The sequence below is a fragment of the Pelecanus crispus genome, chromosome 2 (genome assembly GCF_030463565.1).
Source record: "Pelecanus crispus isolate bPelCri1 chromosome 2, bPelCri1.pri, whole genome shotgun sequence".
Lineage (NCBI taxonomy): Eukaryota > Metazoa > Chordata > Aves > Pelecaniformes > Pelecanidae > Pelecanus > Pelecanus crispus.
Window position 1 is genome coordinate 147,577,967 of NC_134644.1, and position 26,549 is coordinate 147,604,515.

Below are 26,549 nucleotides of genomic sequence, written 5' to 3' on the forward strand. Positions count from 1 at the left end.
AGCACGCTGACTAACAGAAAGTTTCAGTAAAACTTCAGCTAGAATCGTAGAATCATAGAATGCTTTGGGTTGGAAGGGACCTTTAGAGGTCATCTAGCCCAACCCCCCTGCCGTGAGCAGGGACAGCTTTAACCAGATCAGGGTGCTCAGAGCCCCAGCCAGCCTGACCTTCAATGTTGCCAGGGATGGGGCCTCCACTGCCTCCCTGGGCAACCTGTGCCAGTGCTTCACCACCCTCATTGTAAAAAACTTCTTTCTAATGTCCAGTCTAAATCTATTCTTCTGTAGTTTAAATCCATTATTCCTTGTCCTGTCACAACAGGCCTTGCTAAAAAGATTCTCCCCATCTTTCCTGTAGGCCCCCTTTAAGTACTGGAAGGCCGCAATAAGGTCTCCTCGCAGCCTTCTCTTCTCCAGGCTGAACAACCCCAACTCTCTCAGCCTGGCCTCATAGGAGAGGTGCTCCAGCCCTCGCATCATTTTGGTGGCCCTCCTCTGGACCCGCTCCAGCAGGTCCATGTCCTTCTTGTGCTGAGGGCCCCAGAGCTGGACACAGTGCTCCAGATGAGGTCTCACCAGAGCAGAGCAGAGGGGCAGAATCACCTCCCTCGACCTGCTGGCCACGCTGCTTTTGATGCAGCCCAGGACACGGTTGGCTTTCTGGGCTGCAAGCGCACATTGCCGGCTCATGTCCAGCTTTTCATCCACCAGTACCCCCAAGTCCTTCTCCGCAGGGCTGCTCTCAATCTCTTCATCCCCCAACCTGTACTGATACCGGAGGTTACCTCGGGTTGGTTTTTTTTTTTTTTTAACTTAATTTTTTTAAGTACGACCTTTAAATTTATTATTTAAAATATAACTCTCAGGTCACATGATTACTATGTTCTGACAGTATTTCCGCTGGAAGAAATCATCAATTTGGACATAATGATTCTTCATTTCAAGGTTAAGCTCCTCTGCCAGATTATTAAAACAAATAATGAAACCTACACACACAAAAAGTGCTTCTCTAAAAGTGGAGAGGGACTAATGCAAAAAAAGAGAGGGCAAAAAACTACCTAACACATAGCTAAGACTTGTTACCCCGGGAAAACCTTGATTTTAACCATCTGAGTAATGCCATTTGACTCAGTGGCACTTCTGGCAGTGAATAGTTAAGCTGGAGCCTAAATCTTTGGCAGGATGGGGAAGCCACCGCAGAATATGTATGCTATTCACTTTCACACACTTTATAGCTATGCCAGCTGGATGCTGGAACACGGCCAATCTTTAAGTGATATTCCTCAACTACATAAAAAAAAAAAAATCCCAATTTCAGAATCAAACAAGGATCTAAATCCAAAACAATACTTTAAGGAAATCAGACATTTAATCGGAGTCAAGTGGCTTCTTTAGAAAATATGCGTATATTAGTTCCATCCTCCCCCTTTTTGCTGGGTGTTGGTTGGTTGGGGTTTTTTTTTTTTGGTTGGTTGGTTAAGGTTTTTGTTTGGTTGGTGGTTTTTTTTGTTTGGTTGGTTGGGTTTTTTTGCATAGGAACATACTAGCAGATGGGGGAAGAGTAACTGTCCAGTGCTCAATTGCTCTTTGAGATTGAAATCAAACATACATGGCATTCTCAATTCATATTGATTAAACACACAGGCTAAACCAGGTAATTACAGATACATGTGCTGGGGACCTTTTTTTTTTTTTCCAATTCATAAAATTGTTCCCATCTTTAAAAACACTTTTAAAAAAAGGTGGAATTACCAACACACAGAAACAGATGTTTCTGGTAGTTAAATGTCGGGAATTCAGACTCCTTGTCTGGCATCACTTGGTTTTGATTCAGTATTCATTGTTTCAGGTTCATTTTGCTCAAACTCTGTCCAGTGCTGGAGAGGTAAAACCACCTTTGGAAATGGACAGCTGTACTATTCTTTAAAACACCTTTTCTTTAAAAGACCTTTTATGAAAAATAACTGTAAGTAATTTAGAACACTGTACATGAACATGTGCATGCACAGATATATTTCCGCATACACCACAATGACCTGGCAAGTTTGTATTAGCATTTCAAAGAGATACAGTGTCTCATCCTACTGACCAGAAAGAGAACAAATTGTGATATACCTGGATTTTCCTTCTTTTGCTATACTAATATGTCTCAACAGTCGCATCGTACTTGTGAAAGTTTCATTTTGCCAGCTTGAGCTTGCACTGTGATCGGTAAACATGGTGTAATTCTGCTCCAACCGTGCTTGCACAGAATTTCCGCCTACTGCCAGGCCTGCTGACCTCCTAGCTATTTGTTTCCAACTAAATAGCCAGCCCTGAGTTTGGCCCGTATTTCTCTTTATCCCGTCATCTGAACACAAATACATATGCACAAAACCTCCCCATGCAGACTTTTCTGAAAAGATACTCTTGCCCAGATGGAATAGTGCTGAAGTCAACTAGCACCTGCCCAGATGCAGGCATCCTTCCCTTGTGCAGGTCCAACTGCAACACTGAAGTGTGTGCTTTAATTGCGCTGCAATTACTATGAGGATGTCAAACTTTCTATTCAATTATCTATTTAGTTAATACAGGCCAACTTCTGGGGAATCTTCACTTTGCTTCCCCTTTTGGGAAAGGCCTATCTGCAAAGAACAGGACTGTCTTCCAGATGTGACCAGAGCCACCGGACAATATTTCAGTATCTTACCACAAGATGTGTATTGATGTCAGAAAACAGCCATTTAATTTTAATAGTATTGGTTCAACTTTCTTATTAAAATAGTCATCAATTAACTATCAGCCTGTACAGAACATGAAAAGGGATACTTAAGTGCGAGATTTTAATGAAGTGACAAAGCTCTAAGCTGGCTCCTTACATGATTACTTAATGTGTCCTACATTGTCTGGTACGTGATTTTGTCCATTGAACATATTATTTCTAATTTAACAGGTCATTACAGCTTTAGTGTAATTGTGGGAATAAAAGCACATAAAATACAAGAATTCCAAAATAAATTTTACAGCTCACTTTTATGCAACAACTTATTGCATTGAAAAATTACTACAGTGCAAATTAGCATAAACAAGCACACATGCCATGGGGAGCTTGCACTGCGATAGTAACTGGATTTGACGTGCAGAACTCCCTGTCCTACACAGTCCTCGCCACTGTGACCATTCATTGCTCCTTCCCATGTGTGAACAGTGAAAAACGGCAGCAAAGATCAGGCTCAGGCACCGCAAGCTTTGGCAACAGATGATTTCTGTTCACACTGCTGGCTGATAGCTCCAGAGCCCAAATTCTATGGAAGAAAAGCCAGACTTGAGATGCCAGCTAATGGCCTGCGCTGTGCTTCATGCACCCCTACTCACGTATTTCCAGTTGATCCAGATATCACGGACAGAGCTTGAGCTCACTGTTGGATTGAGCACGGTCAAGGTACCTTCCCTCCTGGGAAGCTCTAGGAGGTACCAGCAAAACGGATCATCCTGGCTGAACTGTGTAGACAGCATCTTGGATAACAGGGGACCAAAATGTCATGTTGGTGACAAAGTGGCAATCATCATACGAGGGTGTATGAGCAGGGCTATGGACTGCTTTACACCCAGGTTAAGACTCTCCACCTCCTAGCACTAGCAAGGCTCTGCCTGGAGTACTGTCCAGGCTGGGATGATGCACTTTAAATACAGCAAATGAAATAAGGCAAATAAGACTTGGAAAGAACCCAGAGAAAGGCAGCCAGAATAATCGAAGGTCAGACAAACACAAGCTATGAGAAGAGACTGAATGAACTGAGACTGTTAAATGTAAGAAGAGACGGTAGCCTGAGAAGGGACAGTAGCAGACAAACATCTTGGAAGCTACTGCAGTGAAACAGGCAATGACCATGTCTACACGGATGAACAGGAAAAGCAACAGGACCGAACATCCGCAAGAAAAACTGGAAAGAGATGTTATGAGAAATCTTTTTAAGGAGAGGCAAAAATTACCTAGAGGCACTGGAGAATCTCCACCACTAAAGCACAGGAAAAGCAAGTATGATGTACAGGAATGACACAGCTAGAGTTGATCATGCATTAGGAAAGGGAGGAGCAGATCTCTTAAAGCCTCTCCTGGCCTATCTTCTGGCTTTAGGTAGTGACCTACTACACTGCACTTCTAGCTCATGCCTTATAGAGTTCCAGATGTAGCTAAAACTATGAGGAGGACTGGATTACAGTTTAACTCTGCATCGATTTTCCTGTGAAACAGTGAGGTTATACAAAAGGCCAGATTCCAGACTACATAATTCAATTTAACTTCACTACCTTGAAAATGGATTAATTCAATGAAATTGGGATAAATTACACCAGATGGGAATCTCGCTCCGAATCTATGCCACCGATCATATTTCATCCTCCTCTTTCAACTGACAAGGAACATCAGTCTTAGGTCAGAGCCTTATCTCAGGTCAGACTCTTAATTCTCCTGCACTTAGGCTTCCATCTTCAAACAGAACTCAGAAACTTCTGTTTGCCATCATGAAAATTCTTAAAAACAAATGGTCTCCATTTCTGTGGTCTCCAGTACCAGGACACATACTTGTCAATAATTTTGCCCATCCTGTTGCTTTCATCTTTGAAATATTTAACCACAATTAAGCATTTGCTTTCCTCTGACACCTCCAACTGAGATTCAGTGGAGAGCTGGCTGAAAGAAGAAAAAAAACCCAAATAGACTGTGACATGTCAAAGAGATGATGAACTCTGAAATGCCGTAATACAGTGTCAAACACTGCTCTGTCATCTTTGACAAATTCTGGATTTCCCCAGTTTACCAGGAAAGGAAGCATGGCTGGGTACAAAGAACCCAGATTTTTCCCAGTTCTACAATTCCCATGGCACTGAAAACTCTATCACTGCTAACCACAAGAAAAAGAACATCTAGAAATCACTGAAACCACAGTGGCGTAAATGAGGACTGTATGAACCACTGAACACCAGTGCAAAAAAACAGCAAAGTTGTTTATGAAAATTCTGTCCAAGACCCATTAGAAAGGGAAACACATCGGTACTTTGGAAATTCCCACGCTGTGTCAAAATGCAGTGCTCCACACAAAGATATTCAAACCTTTAGATGGTTCTAGTAAAGTTACACTTATCACTGAACACTCCAGGCTTGCCCAAGCCACTGTTCATTGTGTGAAGTACATCTATGTTCTTACAAGTCAGCATGAGAGAAGATAAATCCTGAAAACAGAAGCACGGAGAAGCATACGGAAGAGATGTGCAAGCTGGCTAGCCAGGCTTAGTTTAGGAGTCTGGGGCAGTGCCAATGTTCACATCACATCTGGACTAATCCTGCACAGAACACATGGCTCTGGGACCTCTGTACCACCCACCACTGCAGGGCATGATGTGCTACTTTCTAAGAGGTGCCCAGCCAAAAAAATTAACCATTAGCTGACATATGTATTAAATTTAATACCAGCTTAAAAACTAGGCTTGCCTGAATCACAGCATCTGATGCTCAGCGTCAGGTCTGCTGGCACAGTCCTGGTCTCAATGGATTGGTCAGCAGAGATTGAACCCAGCTGTCTTCAGAACGTCAGGTAAGCGTGATATTCACATACAACATAAACTGCTGCAATATAAACAAGCCCTAACATTACACATCTCTTAAAAGCAGTGTTGGACCAGTTACATACTTGTTTTATCTGAGCAGATGTCAGCATCTGCTTTAAGTAGAAAGAACCAAAACATTTGTGTTCCTTTCCCATCCCCAGCCCCCACCCTACTCAAAAGTGAGGAAGAACACTGAGTGTCAGATTTTTCAGTGGCATTTTATACCAGAGCAGAAAGACAGATGTTTTGATGATTTTTTTTCCTCCCTACAATCTGGGCAGCCAGTCTCTTTGCTAAGCTGTTCACCCTTACTATTAAAATTGATTTGCACAACAGTACATTGCAGCCAAAGCAAGCACGGCAGTCATTAAAGAGTAGGCTGCTCACACATGTTTCTGTACTTAGCCAAGTCAGCTACTGATGAATGGGTCATCCTTTGTTAAGCAACTGTAAGGAACTGGTAAAGAAATAATTTGTGGTTCAGGAACAGCCATGCTGACAGGTAGGCCTTCTCCTGTCCTTTTGCTTTCCATCAGCAGCATGCTCTGTTTGCTGGTCTTTGACCAATCTCTAATTATAATAACAGAAAATAATGAACATGTCCTGGTCAGTTGCACGGGCTTGTACCAAGAAATTATGGAAATCTTCAGAAAGTAAATGTACAGACACTGAAGCAGTGGCACTGCAAATTAAATCATACTGAATGATTCAAACATAAGCAAAGAACAAGGGACCAGGTCAGGGTCAGAAATTAAAGCTATACTATGTAATGTGGTGACTCTCAGAATATTGCAGACCACTTCTTAAAACTCAGGGTACTTCACACCTCCCCTATCAGTCCTCTCACTGTCCTAAGGCCCCTTTATTTTGCTCTAGTCAGTTCAATATGTCCAGCTTTAGTGTCTTCTTGCAGACAGTCTTGCAGTCAGGGATGCTACTTTTTCTGGGTTAAAAACAAAGCAAAACAAAACGCAAAAAAACCCCAAAGAAAACCAGAAAAAATCCACAAAAACCCCAAGAACAACAACAAAAAGAATCAAGAAAACAATCTACTTCTTTTTGTGAGACCTCTGAAAGGTCTTGGATGAGAAGACTACATATTATCTTAAAATTATGATAATTACAAAAATCTTGAGTCTTAGTACTAGTTACCACTTTGAGCTCTGGAGAAGACTGCAATAAAAATCATGCCACAAAGTTCTCACACCAGAGCAACTTCAAGAAGCCTCAGCTAGGTCCAGGTTGCATTTTACTGAATAACAAATGAAGAGCTGTAAGGAAGCAACCTTGCCAATAGACAGGGAGTGGTTGTATCAGACGAAAATTATTTCTGATACATTAGAAATCTGGTGCCAAATTCCCATCTCCATTCATAGTTTCCACAGCCAAAGAACTAATGACACTCGTGGGAGAAATACGCTCTGCCAGGAACTGCATGGAGATTATATAGCAGCCTATACTGAGCTCTCTTGCAGGCCTTGGCATAACGTCCCACCAAGGATAAGAAACGAGTAGTGATACTCAGCCTTCCTCTAAATCTGTAAGATTGCAGAAGCTGCTACTTCAGCACCCTCATATTTGGAACTGGAAGCATTCTAGCCCTGGAAATACTACTCCAGTGCCTTTAGTATGCGGGAATCTCTGTTGCTGGAAGCGTACTGCTGAAAGTCATAAACAGAGAGAAGTTTATGGAGACTTACAACTGAGACAAATGAGGAGGGACATTCACAAATATATAGAGAAATACTGAACACCAAAGCAAACGTGAAGTTTTATTCCTCAACCCCAATAAACACAAGGTCTCATCTCCAAAGAAACCATTTTCAAACACTGGCAAACTGATGTCCTGTCCTCAAGGATGAAGGAAAAGGCTGGTCCATTTTTACAGGAGTTATCAAAAAAAAAAAAAAAAAAGGACAGCCTGAGTTAACAGGTAATCGTGAGCAGCATTGCCCTAAGTGTTCGGAGTTTGGCATAGTTAGAGTCCAAAGAAGAAATAAATAAAAACTTAATAGATACTCTAACTCTCAAATAAGTATTGCTGTCATCTCCCTTCAGAATTACCCAAGCACCTTGTAAACACAAACTGAGCAAACTTGAGTTCTCGCTGAAGTTTTACTAAAACCTGCATTTTTTACCTCAAAACAGCCACCCTGATGTGCCACTCATGATCACAGGAGTGAAAGCTGCAGGACCAGGACACTAGACTTCACTTCTAGGTCCAGGAGGCTTGTATCCTCCCCGAGGATGCACAGCCCTGAGAACATCTGTAACCCTATAAGCCACATTTCATTAGAATGCAATTAAAAGAATTATTTGCCTTTTTTTCAAGTCTCGTTTCCAAAAAGTGAACAACCTTGTAAGCAATCTGCTGGAGAGGGAGTAAAGATGTCTGTTGTTATACAGCCTTTTCCAGAGCTATGACTGCTCAGGAGTGAATTACAGCACACAAACTCTCTACGCGTTCCTTTGGATGCACATTTGCTCGTGGAAGAATGTATGTATGTATGTATTGGCACATAAGTACTTCCTCTGTCCTGCCTACACTACATCAGTTCACTAAACAGATTTAATTTGCAGTTTCCTCCAAAGGCATTTACCTTTCGAATTTCGGTTTTAACAATAGGAGTCTCTTGTATATATACACACACAAAATGACAGCTCTTTAATGATGCTAAGCCAGACAAATGCCCTTTCTATGAACATAGTGCAGGATAAATGTCCTTGAGTATCTCAGATACAAAATGCCAATAAATTGAATTTATGTCTCATTTAATCTACAATGGAACAGTTAGTACTTAAAGGGTACATACACTTCCCCTACTCCCTTTCTTCCTGAGAAACTTTCAGATGCTGAAAATCAATTCCTTTTGTCTCCTTGTTATTCATCTGCTACACATTAAGGAGAAACTCTGGGCATTCAGTGATCCCACAATGGTCTTTCATCTCCAGAGAAGCCTGGTATGAATTAAAATCTTACGCTCCCTCAAATTATGGATGCATACTGCAGCATGCCACTGACTTATGTGCTCGTGATTTTTGCCAGTTTTCTCACCATGCTGCAGCTAGTTCATCTGCATCTTTCAACTTAAGTGACTCTTTCACAATGCTGCCCATCCAGCCCATGAAAAGTGCTTTGACGCTAGCATACACGAATATATGTCCCCACACACCAGGTACCACCATCTACTCTTTTTTCCAACTCCCTGCCATTTAGAATTTATATTAAAAAGTGGAGTTACTACAGCCGAGATCTCAGTACAAGAACAACAAGTACTTCATGAAAGTAATGTTCTTCCATTTCAGTGGCCTGCAGAGATTAAGATTGTATACAAATAACTTTTAACTGACGTCATTTCTTTGTCATGCCTGTTTTTAGGGGCAGTTCTAACCTAGGACATTGTTTTTCTGTAATGGATGTAAAATTTAATTGCTATCTAGACTGCTGCAGCACTGGTCAAACACACTCTGTTCTTTCACTCCCAGCTTCCAGCCAGTTGTGCTACTGGATGTCCCATACCACAGCAATCCAAGGCTTAACATACTTATTCTTGTTTTATTCTTTGTTGCTCTTTCAGTCTATTTTTCCTCATTCCAAATCCTGTTTGTCCACTCCTCAACTCTCAAATATTCCCTGCAGCCAAAGTAACACATTCAAAATAAGGAAACATTTGCAAATCTACATTCACATTCTGTCCTATAGGAACCATCATCTTTTGCTAATCACTTCTACATCCAACGCTTTTCCCAGACAAGCTTTTAGCCACCTTGCTCTACAATCTCTTAAATAACTGTTTCTTTGTTTAAATGAGATTTCAGTGTGAAATATTTCCAAACAATGTTGTTATCTATTCAATAAGGCAGTTTGAAGAGCTTTAAAATAAAGCTACTGAAAAGCTAAATTAGAACAGAAATGCGTGCATTATACGTAACCCTGAACAGCAGTTAAAAGGTGAGAACACAGCTCAAGTTCACTAGCTATTTTGGGCTCAGATTACAAGATAGCCAAGAAAATCTGGAGCTCAGCACGCGCCTGAAATACGCGTCCACAGCAACTGTGCAAACAGTTAAGAGCGGGCATTGAACTCCGCTGTCACACAAAGAGCCTGTGCCAGCCAGACTAAGGCTCGCCCAGGTACACCCGGGGTTCGCAGCCACAGGTGACGCCTGCCCAGCAAAGACCTTACCTCGCTTGAATCCTCCTGCTGATTGATGACAGCTAGTGCATCCTCTGCAGCCTGGCGCTTGGCTTCGGCAACCGTGCGCTCCATCTTAGCTCTCTCTGAAGTGATCATGTCGTGAGCTTTCCGCTCTGCCTCCGACACCGCCTTCTGCAACTCGGCCATCGCCTGACGCTTTACTTCATTGACAGCTTCCTCTGCAAAGGAGGGAAAAAACCATCATCAGCGCAGGACATCGGGCACAGGGCTACGTAGGACTGATGCGTGAAACTCCATCATATTGTCTTCATTTTGAGAAGGACACAGAGGAACCTGGCTCCTCAAGACTCTTCAGGACCACCCAGGCGCTTCTTTACTGCCCCATCACCGAAAGCTCTCACAAGCCTCTAACACTTGTGATGATTCTTGCTCTTTTGATTCGCAGCCTGTGCTCCTTTAAGTACGGACATTTCAGATCTCTGGTGCGTTACTTTTGTACTCTTTTTCAACATTTTACTTGGAAAACTGCGTTTGCAGCACACCAGATTTATGAATATCTTTGGCAAAAATTATTATTTAAGACACAGTATTACAGACTTTTTCAAAAAGGTATCTTTAAGCTCTGGAAATTAAGACAAGATTTATAGTAATTCACAATTTTTTCCCGTATCGTTAACGAATAAATACATGAACTTAATCATGTACCCCAAGAGTTTATTTTAGTATTTTAAATCACTGGTCTAGTATCTTTTCCCAGACATAGAATTTTACGAGCCAAAATTAAAATTTGTTTATGAACATTCATTTGACCTCTTGATCCCTCCTTCAAGCCCATGTTGATACTGTGAAGAGTCGACTTCCTGGCCCCGCCGAGCTCTTGAGCACACCGCAGCCAGCAAGGCTTCAGCGCGCAATTAACACTGAGCAGGGGCACACCGCTTCCCTAAATTCAAACTTTCATGCGTCTTGTCAGATAACTAAGTCAGTGTGAGCCGTTTCTTTGGTATATACTAGCGTCATATCTTTTATTCCGGAAAACATGGATTGTCACAAATTACTTATTTGGGTTTTGATGCAGGAAGAGTGCAAAGATTTTACTAATGAACAGTCTTTTAACTGACAACTAAAACAAGCAATTTTTTTTTAATTAACTGCTCTAATTAACAAGGAAACCATCCTCCCCCTGAATTAGGTTATCTAATTTTCATCTTTATTCAAAGCAAAATGACAATGATTAATTGAAAATTTAATAAGCAGTAATTATTAACTTGGCAAACCTAGTACCAATTAACACTCTATTAAAACTAATTATGACATGTTTCATTCAAGTGTTTGCACTTAATTGTTTCATCCACTTAAAAACCACCTTAATTAAATGTTCTGTTTAATTAAAAACATAGATTTCTAATAAAAATGTTTTACTGTAGATTAAAATCTAAGTATTACAACTGAGTTACGGGTTTGAGTTTTAGTCCACATATTTAGCCCATGTATTTGCGTGCATGCACATGCACATAGACCTAACTCTTACATACAGATACTATGTCAATAACTCTCTTGAGTTTTTATGTCTCACAGCTCTGCACTTGTTATTTAAAGAAAATAAGGACTACATGAAGTCTCCGTTTTCAGTTATTAAGCAAATTACAATAAAGACTTAACTTTAGGCCATGTACTGACTAAAACTGAATTAATTAAAATTAAATAAGAGTTCCATTATTCTGTGCATGTGTGTGTGTGTGTGTGTGTGTTACGTGTGTGCACGTCTGCGAGAGATGTTTCAGCTCACGTTTTCGAGGGAGGGGAATTTAGAGATAAAACTTACGCCTTTATTTTTATGAGGCTGAAAATATGCCCTTATATTACCCTACCATAAATGTTGTTTAGGGGAAAGCCTCAGGAGAGGAAAAAATCATACCCTTCAACCATACAGCCAAGGCTTAATTTACTTTGAATATTCAAGGTGAATTAAAATTCTATCTAAGTGGCAATACAGGACAATAATTTTTGCTTACGATCAAAGCTGCAGCTAGACTAATTGTATATGCAAATCAGGCAATTTATATTTAAATTATGCATTCCTATTCTAGTCCCACAGGCACACATGGATCAGCAAAGGGAATTGGTAGGACATTTGCAAGGTGCTTGAATATTTATTACCAACTGCAAACATTCACTGATCATGAGAAAAGAAATATACACAGGCAAACATACAGATGCAATTTTATTACCATTTTCATAAAAATGAGGCAACTTAAATACAGACATTTTGTGTCTATGAACTGCCGTTATTAACAAAGTGGATTTCTTTGCGAAAATCTGTATTCTTGCTGATATTTGCTATGAAAAGAAATTATCTTTGTATGGCATGATGCACTTCATTACATCACACAAATTTAGTCTCACATTGAGGTGTTTGCAGTGGTTAGAAATGCCAGTTTAAACTATTACATTAAACAGAAGTACAATACTTCAACATTTTACAGAGACTTCTAATTTTATAGTTTTTCATCCTACATTATCTACGTCTTTTCAGTCCAAATATAGAAATTGAACTTTATATTCTAACTTCTGTATCGCATAAGTTTTTTTGCAAAGCTTCTGAGAGTATGAGATGCTAAAAATGCTTATGAGGCCATATGCCTGATACTTTTTAATTGGCATAAACTATGGATTGGACTTTAGTATTTCCATTAACTTTTGACAACAGAATGTGTTGTGCTATACTAAGTGTGAAAACAAATAGTTAAAATATGTCGGGTTTTTTTGTCAGAATGCACCACCATAATTTCAATACATTATGAACTCATGAACACCCAAATAAACTAGACAAAATTTCTTATCACTGATTTTCTGCACACCTTCTTAAAATAAATGTTTCCAGTACCTACAGATATTTTATAGACATAGAATGCAGGCTTCATAGCTTCAGATAACAATAAAAACTGCAGTATCTGTGCAGGAAGAATTACGGGTGACAGTGAAGGAGATTTTATTTGCCTTGACGATGCTGAGCTATGACTACCAAGAATGATACCAGCGCTCTTCCTTTCTCTGCTTTTCCAGAGAAAGGAAGAATGATTAGATTCCAATATCAGAAAACATAAATCCGGAGGTTTTTAAAACCAAGTATCTATGATGCATATGTCTGCATCCTCCATTTTCCCATTAATGCTAAGGATTCTTGCCATAAATTCACTCTGTCTTTTTAAGAATGCAACTGAAATCTTCCTTCCCTTTAGAGTAGCGCTGACTCATGAGAGAAGCTCCAGGGAGCCAACAGCCTGTGTGGAATAGGCATTCCTCAACGTGATCAGAGGGCCTTGGAGCTGACTCAGGAGAGGTACTCAACCCATCATTCACTCCTGTATATAACCCAACACGATGATTCACCAGCTAGCTCCTGGTCACCTCCCTCACATCGTGGGCAAACTTAGTCCACATGATGAAAAAGGAAAGGTGGTGGGCAGGGGTGCAGTCATGAAATTTTGCATCATCTCACTCTCAGGCTGACCCTGGCAAAGAAGGTCATTGGGAGCTGGTGGCATGAGTTGTCTTGGCTTTGTACTCCAAAATGCACAATCTCTCTCTCAGGAGAATGTGCAGGGTCTTTACTGTCCTTGTGTGACAAAGTATGGTCATTCCACACCTGTTTGGTAACTCCAGAGCTTAATTACAGTAAGTAACTGGAGTAACTGGTAGCTCCAGTCCACAACTGCCATGAACAGCAGGCCTTGCTGTGTGACAGGAGACGGCTGGAAGACAGTTTCCTCATGACACAGAAAGAAGCTAAGGCAGCAACCCACAGTGGGCCTGGGATCCCCTCAGTATTTGATAAATAGGTATTTCCAGACAGCAAGTCATCCAACCTATGATCTGACTGAGCCTCTTCACATGCCTGCCTCTCTCCTGACTACTGAGGGACACCAAGAACTTGGCTTGGACTCCATCTACATACCCATAACTCAGTGAGAAGAATCAGGACACTGATGACTTTCCACCAATGTATGAAACTGAATTGGGTTCACACGGCTTTAATTCACAAGGTGCTGCTTACTAGGTGCTTGCTCCAACAATCACAAAAGCACGTGCTTAACTTGGTATATTTGAAGAATTGTGCTGGAGTATATCAATCTCCAAAAGTTTAAAGTGAATCCCTTTTTCACAGGATTTTGAGGTTGCTTATTATCTGTTTTTATGCCAAATTCTTTCAGTTCAATGGAGTCAGCATCCCAATCAGACTTGTATATTTGATTCAGCTGTCTACACATTGGTCTTTACGGACATTTGAGATACCAAGATATCCACACTAAGCCAGCAGAAATTACTTGTGAGAGATTTGCAGCCTTCCTGACTGGCAGTTGCAGCCTAGCCAGGAACCTATGGAGCATCTCAAATGGCATCAAGGACCTATTCTTACAGAGCTGAATTGCACCTTTACTGCTGTGAACTGATTACAAAATTGTGGAGACCTCCAACTTCAGCGCACCCTCCTGAAAATGAAGGCCCATGACTTATGAAAAGCTTATGAAGAAACTTTTTTCTTATATTGTACCGCACCTAGAAGCCATAAATGACCTGTTATGCCAAACAACATCAGAACCTAGATTTTAAAGTTCCTGAAATGCAACTGAATAATGCTCCTCTTACTGAGATATCCTGGGACTGCATATTTTTTTCTTACTTTTCATTTAAGATGTTAACATAAATATGGCAAAACAAACTGTAAAATTCCTTTTGGGTACACAAAAGCATTGAGTTACAAAGGCTACACTTTCCTTGGACAAAAGAAAAAGTTGTAGGTTTTTTTTGTTATTTTTCATATAAAACCACAGCACAGTTCCAAAAGTATTAATTTACATATTGGCAAATGTAGACTTTACATGATAAACCCACATCACGCAAACAACACAACTTCTTGTCTGATGCAAAAATATGCCAGCAGAACATTTTTACACGTGTTCTGTATCTAGTTGAAAATACACCAAGAAGCAGCAAGCAGTTACAGGAGATTTGATCAGAGAGCATCAAAACTGCTGCATATTTGCCATTTAATCATTAACTCCTGCTCAGACAGCTGCAGTAGACTTCATGGTTATACAGGTGTTCAAAAGGGGGGGGTGTGTATAAGTGTATATATAGAAGCTCAACTATGTTGCTGGAGTTCAACAGCTACCTCCTGGCCCCTCGGAAAACAAGGAAACTTTGATGTCAAAAGAGCAAAGGTTTAGCTCCAGCACTGCAATAGGATCCTCGCCAGGAAATCCGTGTGCTCAGGCACAGTTTTAAAGTGTTGAAGAAAACTCTGTACAACCACAACATCTGCCCACGGTGCTTTCCAAGCTCAGGGAAGACGCTGTCAGTGCCTGTGCAACCACCCAGAGCAGCTGTGGAGACGCGATCTTGCTTACTTCATTGAAAACTTTGCAAGTTTATGAGCACAGACTTCACTTGAGGCTGACAGGCAGAAAATCTTTTTAAAATTAAGAATGGTTACACTGCACAGCTGGAGGTTTTTCTTTAACAGGTATACTTAGGATTTTTCCCTCTGTTGGGAATTCTGACCTTAACTAGGTAAGAACCTTGAAGCTTAAAAAAAAAAAAATCCCACACAAACTTTTTTTTTTTAAAATTGCTAACAGACTGAAACTTTAGCATATCAAGTTTCAGCCTGAAACCATTATAACCCCAGAAAATAGGGGTCCTTAATGGAAGTACTGATATCCCCCTAACTATAGCAGCAGATGCTTCTATTATAAAAATTATTTCATGTCCTGATCAATTCCAGTTTAAGATTATTAAACACAATTTCTTCTTGTTACTTTGTAAGCCCCCCTCGCCTTTTTTTTTTTTTTTTCATTCCTCACATCAGTGCATTAACAACTGCACACAGCTGCCAGAAGACTAAGCTGATGTTTTTAAACAGTTCTTACCAGCTTTCTTCCAGATCTCCTCTGGCACGTATCCAGACGCAGGCCTGTGAAGGAATTCCCGATGTGATTCTGCAGGAGGAGGGGGTGTGGAGGGAAAAAGAAAAGAGCATCGTAAGCAAGGCTTGCTTGTTGAGAACAAGGCTTAGAGAAATACTTTTTCCCTTTACTCAGACACCCAAAAAAAAAAAAAAAAAAATCACAGGAAGTTTTTTCTTATGCAAAATAAAATGGGTGCTGAGGCTGTAGCTCACAAATGCCACATAGACCAGATCAATGTGTAGGACTCAAATCTCAAATGTCTCATCTTAAGCCAAGCTGAGACTAGTTCGCTTAATTTTTATTTTACAGCGTTTCAAGGCAACTGTATATGACAGTTTCCACACTTTTAAGGCCGGCTTTGCGAGACCAACTGAGGGAGTGACATGCTTCATCCTTTGTCATTATGTTTGTGAAAGGGAAGAAGAAAGAGGGCAACAGTCCGCGCTTGGCACTTCTGCTCTGTGAAAACAGAATGGCTACCGACAAGCAGAGATAAAAGCCAAGATGTCACTCCAGTGATCAAATAAGCTGTCCACAGAAAAAGAAAGGGGTGTGTCTACATGTTCAGAGCTACGCTCTCCTATATCTGAGCCCATGTTGGCAACTGTAGCTGCACGAGTTTGAAAAACAGAACCTTTAACTGCAGGTTAAGCCTCTAAATACATACGCTGCCAAACAACCTCACTGGAGCTGAAGCTCATAATTCACCCATATATTTCAATCAAATTTTGACAGCTCTTCCCCCCCCCCCCTCTTTTTTTAAAGGGTTTAACCTCTGCGCCTGAGCCTAAGACTTCTGAAATCGGCAAGATCCCTTCCACACGGACTTCAAAGACACAAGATCAGACAATACAGAACGAAAATTCACTTTGGCCTGAAATTTAGCATACAGATTCTCAGCAGATGAAAAGCTGCTCTTTTCAAATACAATTTAAAAATGGATTAACTCTTTTTCAAACTAATAGATGAGAAATTAAAAAAACCCAAACCATAAAGGTAAGTTCATTGCCATGATTACTATTGTCTGTGTGATAGAATTCAATCACCAAAATAAAATAATTTGATTGGTTACATTAGAGAGAAGGTTTGCATCTTTTTAGAGATGTTGCTAGAAATTAAACATCCTGTTTGATGGCTGAGTTTGAAACCTGACAAAAGTACACACGCCATTCTTTGAATACTAAGTTTTACTAAATATATTCATTTTTGTATCTTCAAGTTATTATTCGATAACTTGGTCAAAAAGTAGTATTTTTAAGAAAAAGGTTGAATGATTACGTTTTGCACATCGTTTTTTACACCACCATACATATGTATGCAGTACTGTTTATATACAGTAGGCTACAGAAACTTGAAGACATTTAGAAGATGACATTTAATATTGCAGACAGCTAACAAAGGTGGAAATGACAGGGGCCGTTTCAGCTACGCAAGGAGTAGGGAATCCCAATCCCCGCGCACTGTTCCACAGATGCAGTTTCTAGCACATGAATCTGCAGGCACCGATGGGGTGGACTGAATCTTCCCATCTGACAGGCAGCTGAGTGGATTTCCCCAGCTCTTCTGTTTGCCACTAAAGCATGGGATGAAAATAAATGGATTTTTGTAGGCAGAATTTCACACCTCTCGAGCATAAAATGATGGGGGTGTGTGTGCAGGATTCTGCAAAACATCTAACTATTTACATTGGTTTAATCGACATGACAGAGGACGTCAGACCTGATGCTGAAAATGGGAAAATTCTCAGCATCACTTGGCTCCTGTGATTCTGGAGATGACAAATATCATTGCGTACACTTCTCTCATCCCTTGGAGGCTTTTAGACTTATGGGAACAGTGCCAGTTCAGTCAGGGACAGAGGAGGCAGCAGAAAACGTTGCTTGAAAGCTCAGGAAAACTGAAGGCGAAAAATTAACACACTCATATTTGCTCTCCTGCAACACGTGCAGGAAAAGACCCAGACTCCAAATGTGGCAAAACAAGGGGTTTGTTGCATTCATGTCTTGTGTTTTGTGTTGCGCTTTCCTGTCTGCTATTTAAGGTACCATCCACTGCAAGGGGATCATAACCTTGATTTAAGCCCTTTGCTGTGGTACTTAGTATTAAAAATAAAGAGATGTGGAGCTGATTTTTTGGTACACATGACTTCCCAAAAATGGAATTCAATGACATAAATGACCAGATTGCCAGCTAATTGTTAAAATTTCCAAAATATAAACATCAATCAAGCTCTTATTCCAACCACAAATTATTTACATGAGGAATGAGATCCTCTGCAAGAAGAATTAAATCACGAGCTTGTGAGAGACTTTCCCATAGTTTGGAATGGCACACAAAAAAGACAAGAAGCACTTCTGAAGATAATAAAAACCATATTTTCCAAGCAAGAAAAATGTTATTAACATGACTATTGTTTAGTCAGTGGTGATGAGCCCATGAAAACAATCTTCTTTTGGGGGCTAAACTACAGGATGTGACCAGAGGATATAAATCTTTAATAGTAATGGTTTTTTTGTAAGGTAGGGTGTGCTTCTGATTAAGAATCACAGAACTTGCTGTACTTAACAAAAGATCTTAACTTGGACATCTAGCAAACTCAAACCACAAGCAAGACAATTAAGTGAAGTCCCTAAAACACTAAATGTAAAACCAACTGCAAAAAGCCGTAACTGGGAAGAATGCACTATATGAACTGACTGACTGCAGCACCTAGAAGTCAAAGTAAATTCTGCCTGGAAGGAAAGGGAATTAAATCAGACAAAATTAGGAATAACCTGAAGCGACAAGACAGCTCATACAGAAAAGGATAATGGAAAAAGCTTTACATGTCAGACATAATACAGATTTGCTAATGGTGAAAATGCAACATTGTTATGCAGAACAAAGGGATGTACACAACTGAATTTACTTGAAATTCACGGAGAGACATGGTTTCAGAGCACTTGTTGATAATCAGTCTGGTTCCTACTGAACTATATGGAAAAGCCCAACAAGGAAAATAAAAAGCACATATACATGAGAGTAAGCATAGAATCATAGAATCGTTTAGGTTGGAAAAGACCTTTAAGATCATCAAGTCCAACCATTAACCTAGCACTACAATCAATCAGTACTTGCCTGTGAGAAGTCTATATGAAGTAAAAATAAAATAGATTTTGAAATTGAAAATGTTTTTGCAATTTTCTATTTTAATACAAAACATACTTTTCAGCAATAAAGTTGCTGGACTGGCACATAAGAATACATGAGGGAAAGACAGAAAAATTGGTCTGTTTCAGACCTCACATTCTACTGAATAGCACGAAACAACATAATACATTATTTTCTAAAATATATAGAAAAAGTACTATTTTTAATCTATCCTGGATATTTTTTTTAATAAGAATGAAAACATTCACCAAAAAAACCCTACAGTCACAATACAGTGCCACGTTCCATATGGGTCCTGGTTATTTATTTCAAGAATGCATTCAACCATAAGAATCATCGACAATTAATTGATCAAACAGGTTTCTGGTGTTCAGCAAGTAGAATATCCTGTAGAGCTCTTCTTTTTCATGGTTTTAAGGTAAAGAGAATAGGTGCTGAAAGTACTGACAGACAGAGAGGTGTGAAGTTGTAAGAGCACAAATAAATATGGGTCTGGGAAGTGAAACTGCGATGAAAAGTTAGGACCAAATAATGGAGGTGAACTCTCATAAGGACCAACCCCAAGAAAACAGAATAGAAAGACTCAAAAGGAAAAGATGTCTTCAAAACCGTCAAAAAGCCTAATTCATATTTGGAAAGAAGGAATGGAAGATGGGTTGAAAATATAAAAGAATGGAAGTTTTTACCACTGGACAATGACATCAAAGCCTATAATAACAAAATAATAAGAAACAGAGATGAACAGCTGATCTTTTGGGGACCTTTTAGAGTTCATTGTATTTATGAAAACACTGGCAGTGACAACAATACCCTATATGCCATAGTGAACATTAGGGCTCAAGCATAATAAAAGCTGCACTTAACCAGTCCTGAACTATATGAAATACATATGCTTTTACATGTATTTATGTGTTTTTCACATTTCATATGCAAGTTTTGCTTCATTCTACCCTATAATAAATGTAACACCAGTGGTGGGACACAGGCAACAAACTTCTCAGAGGAATAAGTATTCACTGCCTTGTTTGTAAGAGTCAGGCTCAGAAGTGTGCCACTCCAGTTAATGGAATATATAGATACAAATCTGAAGAAGTATAATACTGAATGAGACTACCTTGCTAATCTTGTTTCAAGTATTTTTATGTACATCCTTGCCTTTCTCTGCCCTCTAATACATTTTTGTTGCTATTATAACGCTCCTTGAACACACGTGAAATTGCATTAAAAATACAGTTGCATTTAAAAAGAATAAGAAAAGGAAAACCACACAGGTACTGTATCACTGAATCATCCTCGAACAAGAACAAACTTCCAATAACTAGCAGCAATAGATGTTCTCTCTTTTATGCCACCTATGAGTTATTTTGCAAAGCACGACAGTAACAAGGGTGGTATAAGGAATGGAGAAAAGTGGCCCTAGTCCCAAGGAAGTCAGAAATGAATACTGAGAATACAAATCCACAATGTTTTCTGCAGCTGTAGCCCTATCTAACAGCATGCAATTCAGTACTCCACAATTCGCCCCAAACCCCCTGTGCAGCGAGTGGATTAAGAGCAATAGTTAGTATCATCAGTGCCCAGTATTACAGAGGCTCTACATTCAAGAACAGAATTACAAGTTATAAACGTTAGTGTGGTATTCACAGCATTCCCGTTAGCTCATGTTGAGAATATCGTGCATATCACAGCAACGCCGCTTAGCTGCAAATGGCAAAGGAAATATTTTATAATTGCAGCACAAACAGACATATATCAGCAGGAATGCCCTGGCTAACACTGGAAGTATGGGGGTGAACAATCTTTGATAAAATACAAACTAGATCTGAAAGGGTTAACACTTTAAAAAGTATTAAGAAATGGCTAACTTGTGTGTTTTTGACAAATTCATACACTTCTGAGAATCCTGGCTTCCTGGGGCAAATCCTGCAAGTATTGGCACTCTTCAGTTAGAGATTTCAAACTCTGTTTTGTAAGATTTCCATTCCAATAAATTCAACAGACACAAAATATCAACATCGCTGCAGACCTTCTGATGTGTGCCTACACCACTTATCTAGAGCCACAGCTGCACTCAGTAAGGTTATAGATCTTGTTTATAACCCACGATGTTGAAGAACCCTCATCTTTAATTTATCCAACTGTGTGTATTTCAGTATACATTGTCTGATATGTGTAATTATTCACTATTAGGATGAAAGTTGCAGTCCTGCTGCAGTATGTAGCACCGAAATTCTTCAGCAGAAATGGAGGAGTCGGATGATGTATTATTCACTTCACAGACCATCACAGTTCATCAAGTGAATATATATAAAGTCTGAGTCATTTTTAGACTTTCATAAACATGCATTATTCAGACTGAAAAGAATGGACCCATCTTACCTTCAACACACTCTCGGAAAATAACGAGAGCTTGTAACCTGTTGAATCCGGCTAACCCATGTATTGGATTACACTGCACTAAAATGAATTATCAAACATTTCATTTGATTTCTTAATTAAAAATATCAACAGAAAAATATCGATCAGATACTGTGAACTGTCAAGCTCAACAGGATTTACAGGGATGTCAAATTAAAAGAAGCACAAAAATCTTTGGCAGAAAAAAAGGTCTGCTGGCTCAAAATGATGACCAGAATTTTCTTCAATTTCTTTTGGACTCAAACTACCTATGCTAAATTTCAGCTCAGAGTTTTTCAGTGAGAGCTATCTATGAAGACCATGGCATAATGGTTATAGTGAGAACTCATCACTTCAGTGATGATATTTTAATTGTAAAGAAAAAGAAACAAAGGCACAGACAATGTAGCCATATGGCCCCCTTTTTTTTTCCTCTTACTAGTGGAGATGACAAGATGGATTTAAAGGGTGGATTACCTCGTTTGAAAAAAAAGTACAAAGGGGAATCACTGACATTTAGAATCCCTGCAGCAAAACCCAATATTTACATGTTGTGGAACTTTAATTAAAATATTGGAAGAATTTTTCAACCCCTTCCTCCTCACTTCAAAACTAAAATAAAAAGCCTTAAACAGGACAGCATCTCAAGGCTCAATGACACTGCTTCAATTTTATTGTACCGCTGAATGTTAGGAGTTTTCATTTTGTTAACTAGATTACTACCAGATTTGATGAAATATAAGGATTACCTTTGCATAGACTCCAAAGTAAGTATTTTTTGCCTTACATGTCAGACATAAAAGAACTTCTTATTAATATTTACGATTGACATGGATGCTACATCACTGAAGTGATCCAAGTTTCATGTCCATGAGTCTCGGAAGTCGTTTTTGAAGACAAATAACCAAAATGGACATGTTAAAATTGAAATGGACTCACTCCAACCAGTTCAGTTGTACCCATAGTACTGCAGAGGTGACTGATGTGTTCAATGCCAAAGGCTGTGCCATATAATGTCTTTTTAAGCAAACAGACTTTGCTGTTTCCAAGAACTCATCTTGACAAATAACAGAAACAACATGATAATATAGGGATCTAATTATATGTTTGAACTTAATTTTATCTTTTGTTGCTGCTGTTGTGGTTATGACTATTTTTCTTGGATTGTACTATTATCTATAAAGTTTTGATGAATGTCTTGAGTTCAGTTTCTTTGGGGAAATTATAAAAATCTCAGTTTCCTTTCTTTTTTTTTTTTACCTACTAACTATACTTACAAACACCATGGCCTGGCTCTTTTTGCATCATAGCTTTACTAGAGATGGGTGCCACTGCTTTTGATCTAGGGGTTTCCTCACAAGTGTTTTTCCCAAAGCTGCAGATGTGATTGACATTTCAGATGCCATTTTTGTGAGACTTTCTTTACATTACATTTAACACAATTCGTACAAGCCGTTACCTGAATGCTGCTTTCTGAGAAGGGCCTCTCTATGGACTACACTTATTAGTGAAGCTGGGAACAGCATTGCCATAATCCTTCCTTTCATTGACTGAAGCTAATTTATAGAGCTATTGGCTCAGATCATTTGACACACATACAAACCCAGGTTTGTTTTATATCAAGAGCCACTAAATATTACAGTCAAGAACTCTATAGAGATTTACCAAGAGGAAGAGGGAGAGGGCATTAGATTTGTTTTATTGTTTTTCTATTTGCAATTCAGTTTTAGATTTAATAAGTTATTCTTAACGGCAAAAGGAGAACACACCTTTAAATAAAATATAGTTGCAAAATAGCACACATATGCAGTTCTAGTAATGACCACAGTTCATGATGATTGAGTAGATGACATTCGATATGGACAATTTATTTTTTGAAAGATAAATATTAGACAAGCAATCACAGTTTGCTGTTCTCCTCAAAAGAGCAGAGAACAATAAAAAGGCATCACCAAGATGTGTTTCTTTACCACACCTACCGTAGAAGTGAGGGGATGGGTAGAAGCAGGCCAACATATTAATACATTACAGAAAGCCCACAAAATAGGAGCTTGTTTTTATACAGCAGAGTCATCTTGGAGTAGCTGTGTGAGGTATCATGTGAGTGTGACTGTGAAGGTCTGCAGAGGGTGAAAGTCCAACTGCTTGGTCTGCCCCCTGTAAGTGGGCTTTGCAGCTTGAGCCGAGCTCTGAGCGGTTCCCTGTAACTACACAGCGAGTAGTACCCAAACTAGCTCAGACACACCTATGTGAGCTGCAGCGGTGGACACAGACCTAGGAGGATCATGCGTGCATGGCTGTGGGCATCCCAGATGTCATTTCTTTCTTATACGGAAACCAAGTACAGCTAAGAATTGCCCATATCTTTTTATGTCTCTTCATTTCCTTAGAAAGACAACTTCCAAGTTAAATAATTTGATTCAAGAAGGTGAAAGCCCTTGGTTTCACAGTGCTAACAATCCAGATGGACCTACATATTTCCTTAATCAAGCAGGCAAGGGAGGGAGATGGAAGGGACAGAGTCAGTGCACATATCACCACTCTGCCATCCCTACCTACATGACAGTCTGTCCTCCCGCCCCACCACTCTCAGACATTGCTGAATGGAAAGCAAATTACCATGCACCACCCAAAAACCCAAGCCATTCCACACATAAGGGCATAAGAGTTATAGTTAATTCAGTAGTCAGCAGAGAGGAGTATTTCATCGCTATCACGGAAGAAGAATCAGAATAACAAATAGGAACTTCATCTAGCATTTAGCTGAGCTGGAAGAGGACCAGAAAACAATTTTTAATGAGGATACCGTACCTAATGTAACCGGATCTGGATTCACTGGACTCTGCTGTCTGGAATGACTACTGCTGCTGTTACCACCTTTTTTTAAATCTTCCGCATCACTGTACCGCCTTATCCAGTAATTAAGCTCCTCACGGTCTGCTTCTTGACATCGCCGTAGTACAGTGAGAGATCGCCTAGTTTTTTCCACCATGTCCATTATACAGTTTAACAGCTATTCACAGCAGTGGATGGAGCAGAGAAAGAAAAAAGAACATTTTATTCATAAGCTGACAGAAAAACAAAGAAAACACTAATGTGCTGAGTGCCTGGATTTTAAGAATGAAGGAGCCTCTCCCTGTTATTTCAAATACTATTTTTTTTTTTTTAAGAATGACAATCCCTTCCTGTTTAACTGGTGATGTGATCCCAAACCGTACAGATATGGATTTCTGGGGGAAAGGAAGAAGAAGAGGAGGAAAAGACTGAAAGGACTGTAGTCCCACCACTAGTATCACATGGTACCATGGAGGCCAAGAGATCTGGTCCAGAACTGATGCCTACAAATCATAGAATCATAGAATCGTTTAGGTTGGAAAAGACCTTTAAGATCATCAAGTCCAACCATTAACCTAACACTACCAAGCCCACCACTAAACCAATTAAGGATAGAGTAATAATTAATTTCCAGTTTGCTGGCTTGGTGGCTGGATTATTTTTTAATGAAAGTAAAACTAGGAATCATGAAGGTTGGAAAGGACCTCTAAGATCATCAGTCCAACTGTCAACCCAACACCACCATGCCTACTAAACCATGTCCCAAAGTGCCACGTCTACACGTTTTCTTGAACACCTCCAGGGATGGTGACTCCACCACCTCTCTGGGCAGAATGTTATGAGCACTAGTAGATTCAAAGAACAAATCCAATTAACCAGTACTAAGGGCGAGGGTCATGTGTCCCAGATCCAGGGTTTACAGACAAGAGTCTACTTACCTTTTAGCAGCCTGTAATAATTAGCATACTGCAATAGGCACTTAACAGCAAGGGCTGATATGAGCTACCTAATGTGGAACATCAAGCCCCTAGATTTAATCACCAACATTTTCAAAACTTGTCCAGGGGTTCAGAGTTGTTTTAAAAGAAAAAGTTTAAATTCCTATCTTAGACAGGGTCCCTTCAGACAATTATACATGAGTACATTTAGCCCTTACATGGTCAAGGTGTTTCCACTCTTCTGCCCATTCTCTGTCTGTTAGCCTGTGATCAATCATTTCCTCTTGACGTGTGCCATGCAACCCTGCCAAAAAGGAGCAAATCATGTTTACAATGTTGGGAGTCCTCTAGGGGGAAAAAAAAGAAAAAAGAGCCTATCAGACAAATATATCATACATCACCTGGTCTAGTATCAGGAATGCTTCCACAAAAATAAATGGATGCTTAAAAACTTTGCTCTAAGTTCTCTTTAGCGCTTTTCCCCATACAAGATGCTACTCTTTTACTCAATGTCTTCAATTCTGCAAGTTCTGTAGGTTGCAAGACAACCTCTCAAAAATGGACACAACCCTTTCTGATTATACACACTTATTTTTATATATATATAAAAAACATATAATACAATATATAATTTTTCATTTGCACTACTTGAAGAAGTCAGCAAGACAATTATTTGGTAGCTCAGTGTATCCAATACTAGCTGTACTTCAGAGAGTTGAAAAAATATTAGTATAAACGCAACGTTATTTCACTAAATGCAGTAATTACTACCATGTCAACAGAGCATCATTAAGGGTTCATCCCTTCACAGATGTTTAAACAACATGTGGTTAAAATGTAGCACATATATCAGAGCAGCTGACAACATGATACAACCAAGCCAGTATTTATTATCAACACTCAAGAGGAACCGACACTTGCTCTTTGTTTAGCCTTCTCCATACAGATGCTGAATATTTGTAAACGTTCCTCTTTTATTGAAGATTTGTTTAAAACAAGGAAGAATAGTAAGTGCAGATGTGAAGCAAGCCAGGCAAATCCAAGAGCATCAGACATCCCATTAAACCAAGATGTGCTGTGCAGGGTGTGGTTGGTGTTTCTGCTGTTTGCATCCTCTGCAGACATCCCCACACTGCAGTGCACTCTTGAGATGTCACACGCAAAACACTTCTCCAAAGGCTTTCCTCTAGTCTAAGCTGAAATCAAGCTATATCAGTGTTGTTAGAGTCACAAATGTGGCATTAAAAGAAAAACAAAAGACTCTGCCTATCCTTGCCTGCCAGACACCTGATTGTCCATGTCATCTATGCAGTTGTGAAAGCACAGGTTCCTCCTCCTTCTGACTCTCTTGCTTTGGAGTGTATCAAAGACACAATTCAATCCACTCTTACAAATATAAATCTGAAATAAGGCTATTAGAAGCAGCTAGATGGACAAACGCCTATAAAAGCTACATCTGAACGGCAGGTATATTTAATCAGCAAAAAAAACCCCGTGAAAATGCAGAATAT

General features: G+C 39.6%; 1 protein-coding gene across 2 annotated transcripts in view; it reads right to left on the reverse strand.

The window, feature by feature from the left end:
- The window catches only part of RUNX1T1 (RUNX1 partner transcriptional co-repressor 1), a 105,296-nt gene that overhangs the window by 548 nt on the left and 78,199 nt on the right, over positions 1–26,549 (reverse strand). For both annotated transcript variants that reach the window (XM_075728236.1, XM_075728235.1), the window contains exons 7-10: positions 25,257–25,342; positions 24,077–24,278; positions 15,680–15,748; positions 9,774–9,964 (exon numbers count right to left, since the gene is read on the reverse strand). In XM_075728236.1, the coding sequence (XP_075584351.1) occupies positions 9,774–9,964; positions 15,680–15,748; positions 24,077–24,278; positions 25,257–25,342 (548 nt within the window). The remainder of the gene's footprint in view (positions 1–9,773; positions 9,965–15,679; positions 15,749–24,076; positions 24,279–25,256; positions 25,343–26,549) is intronic.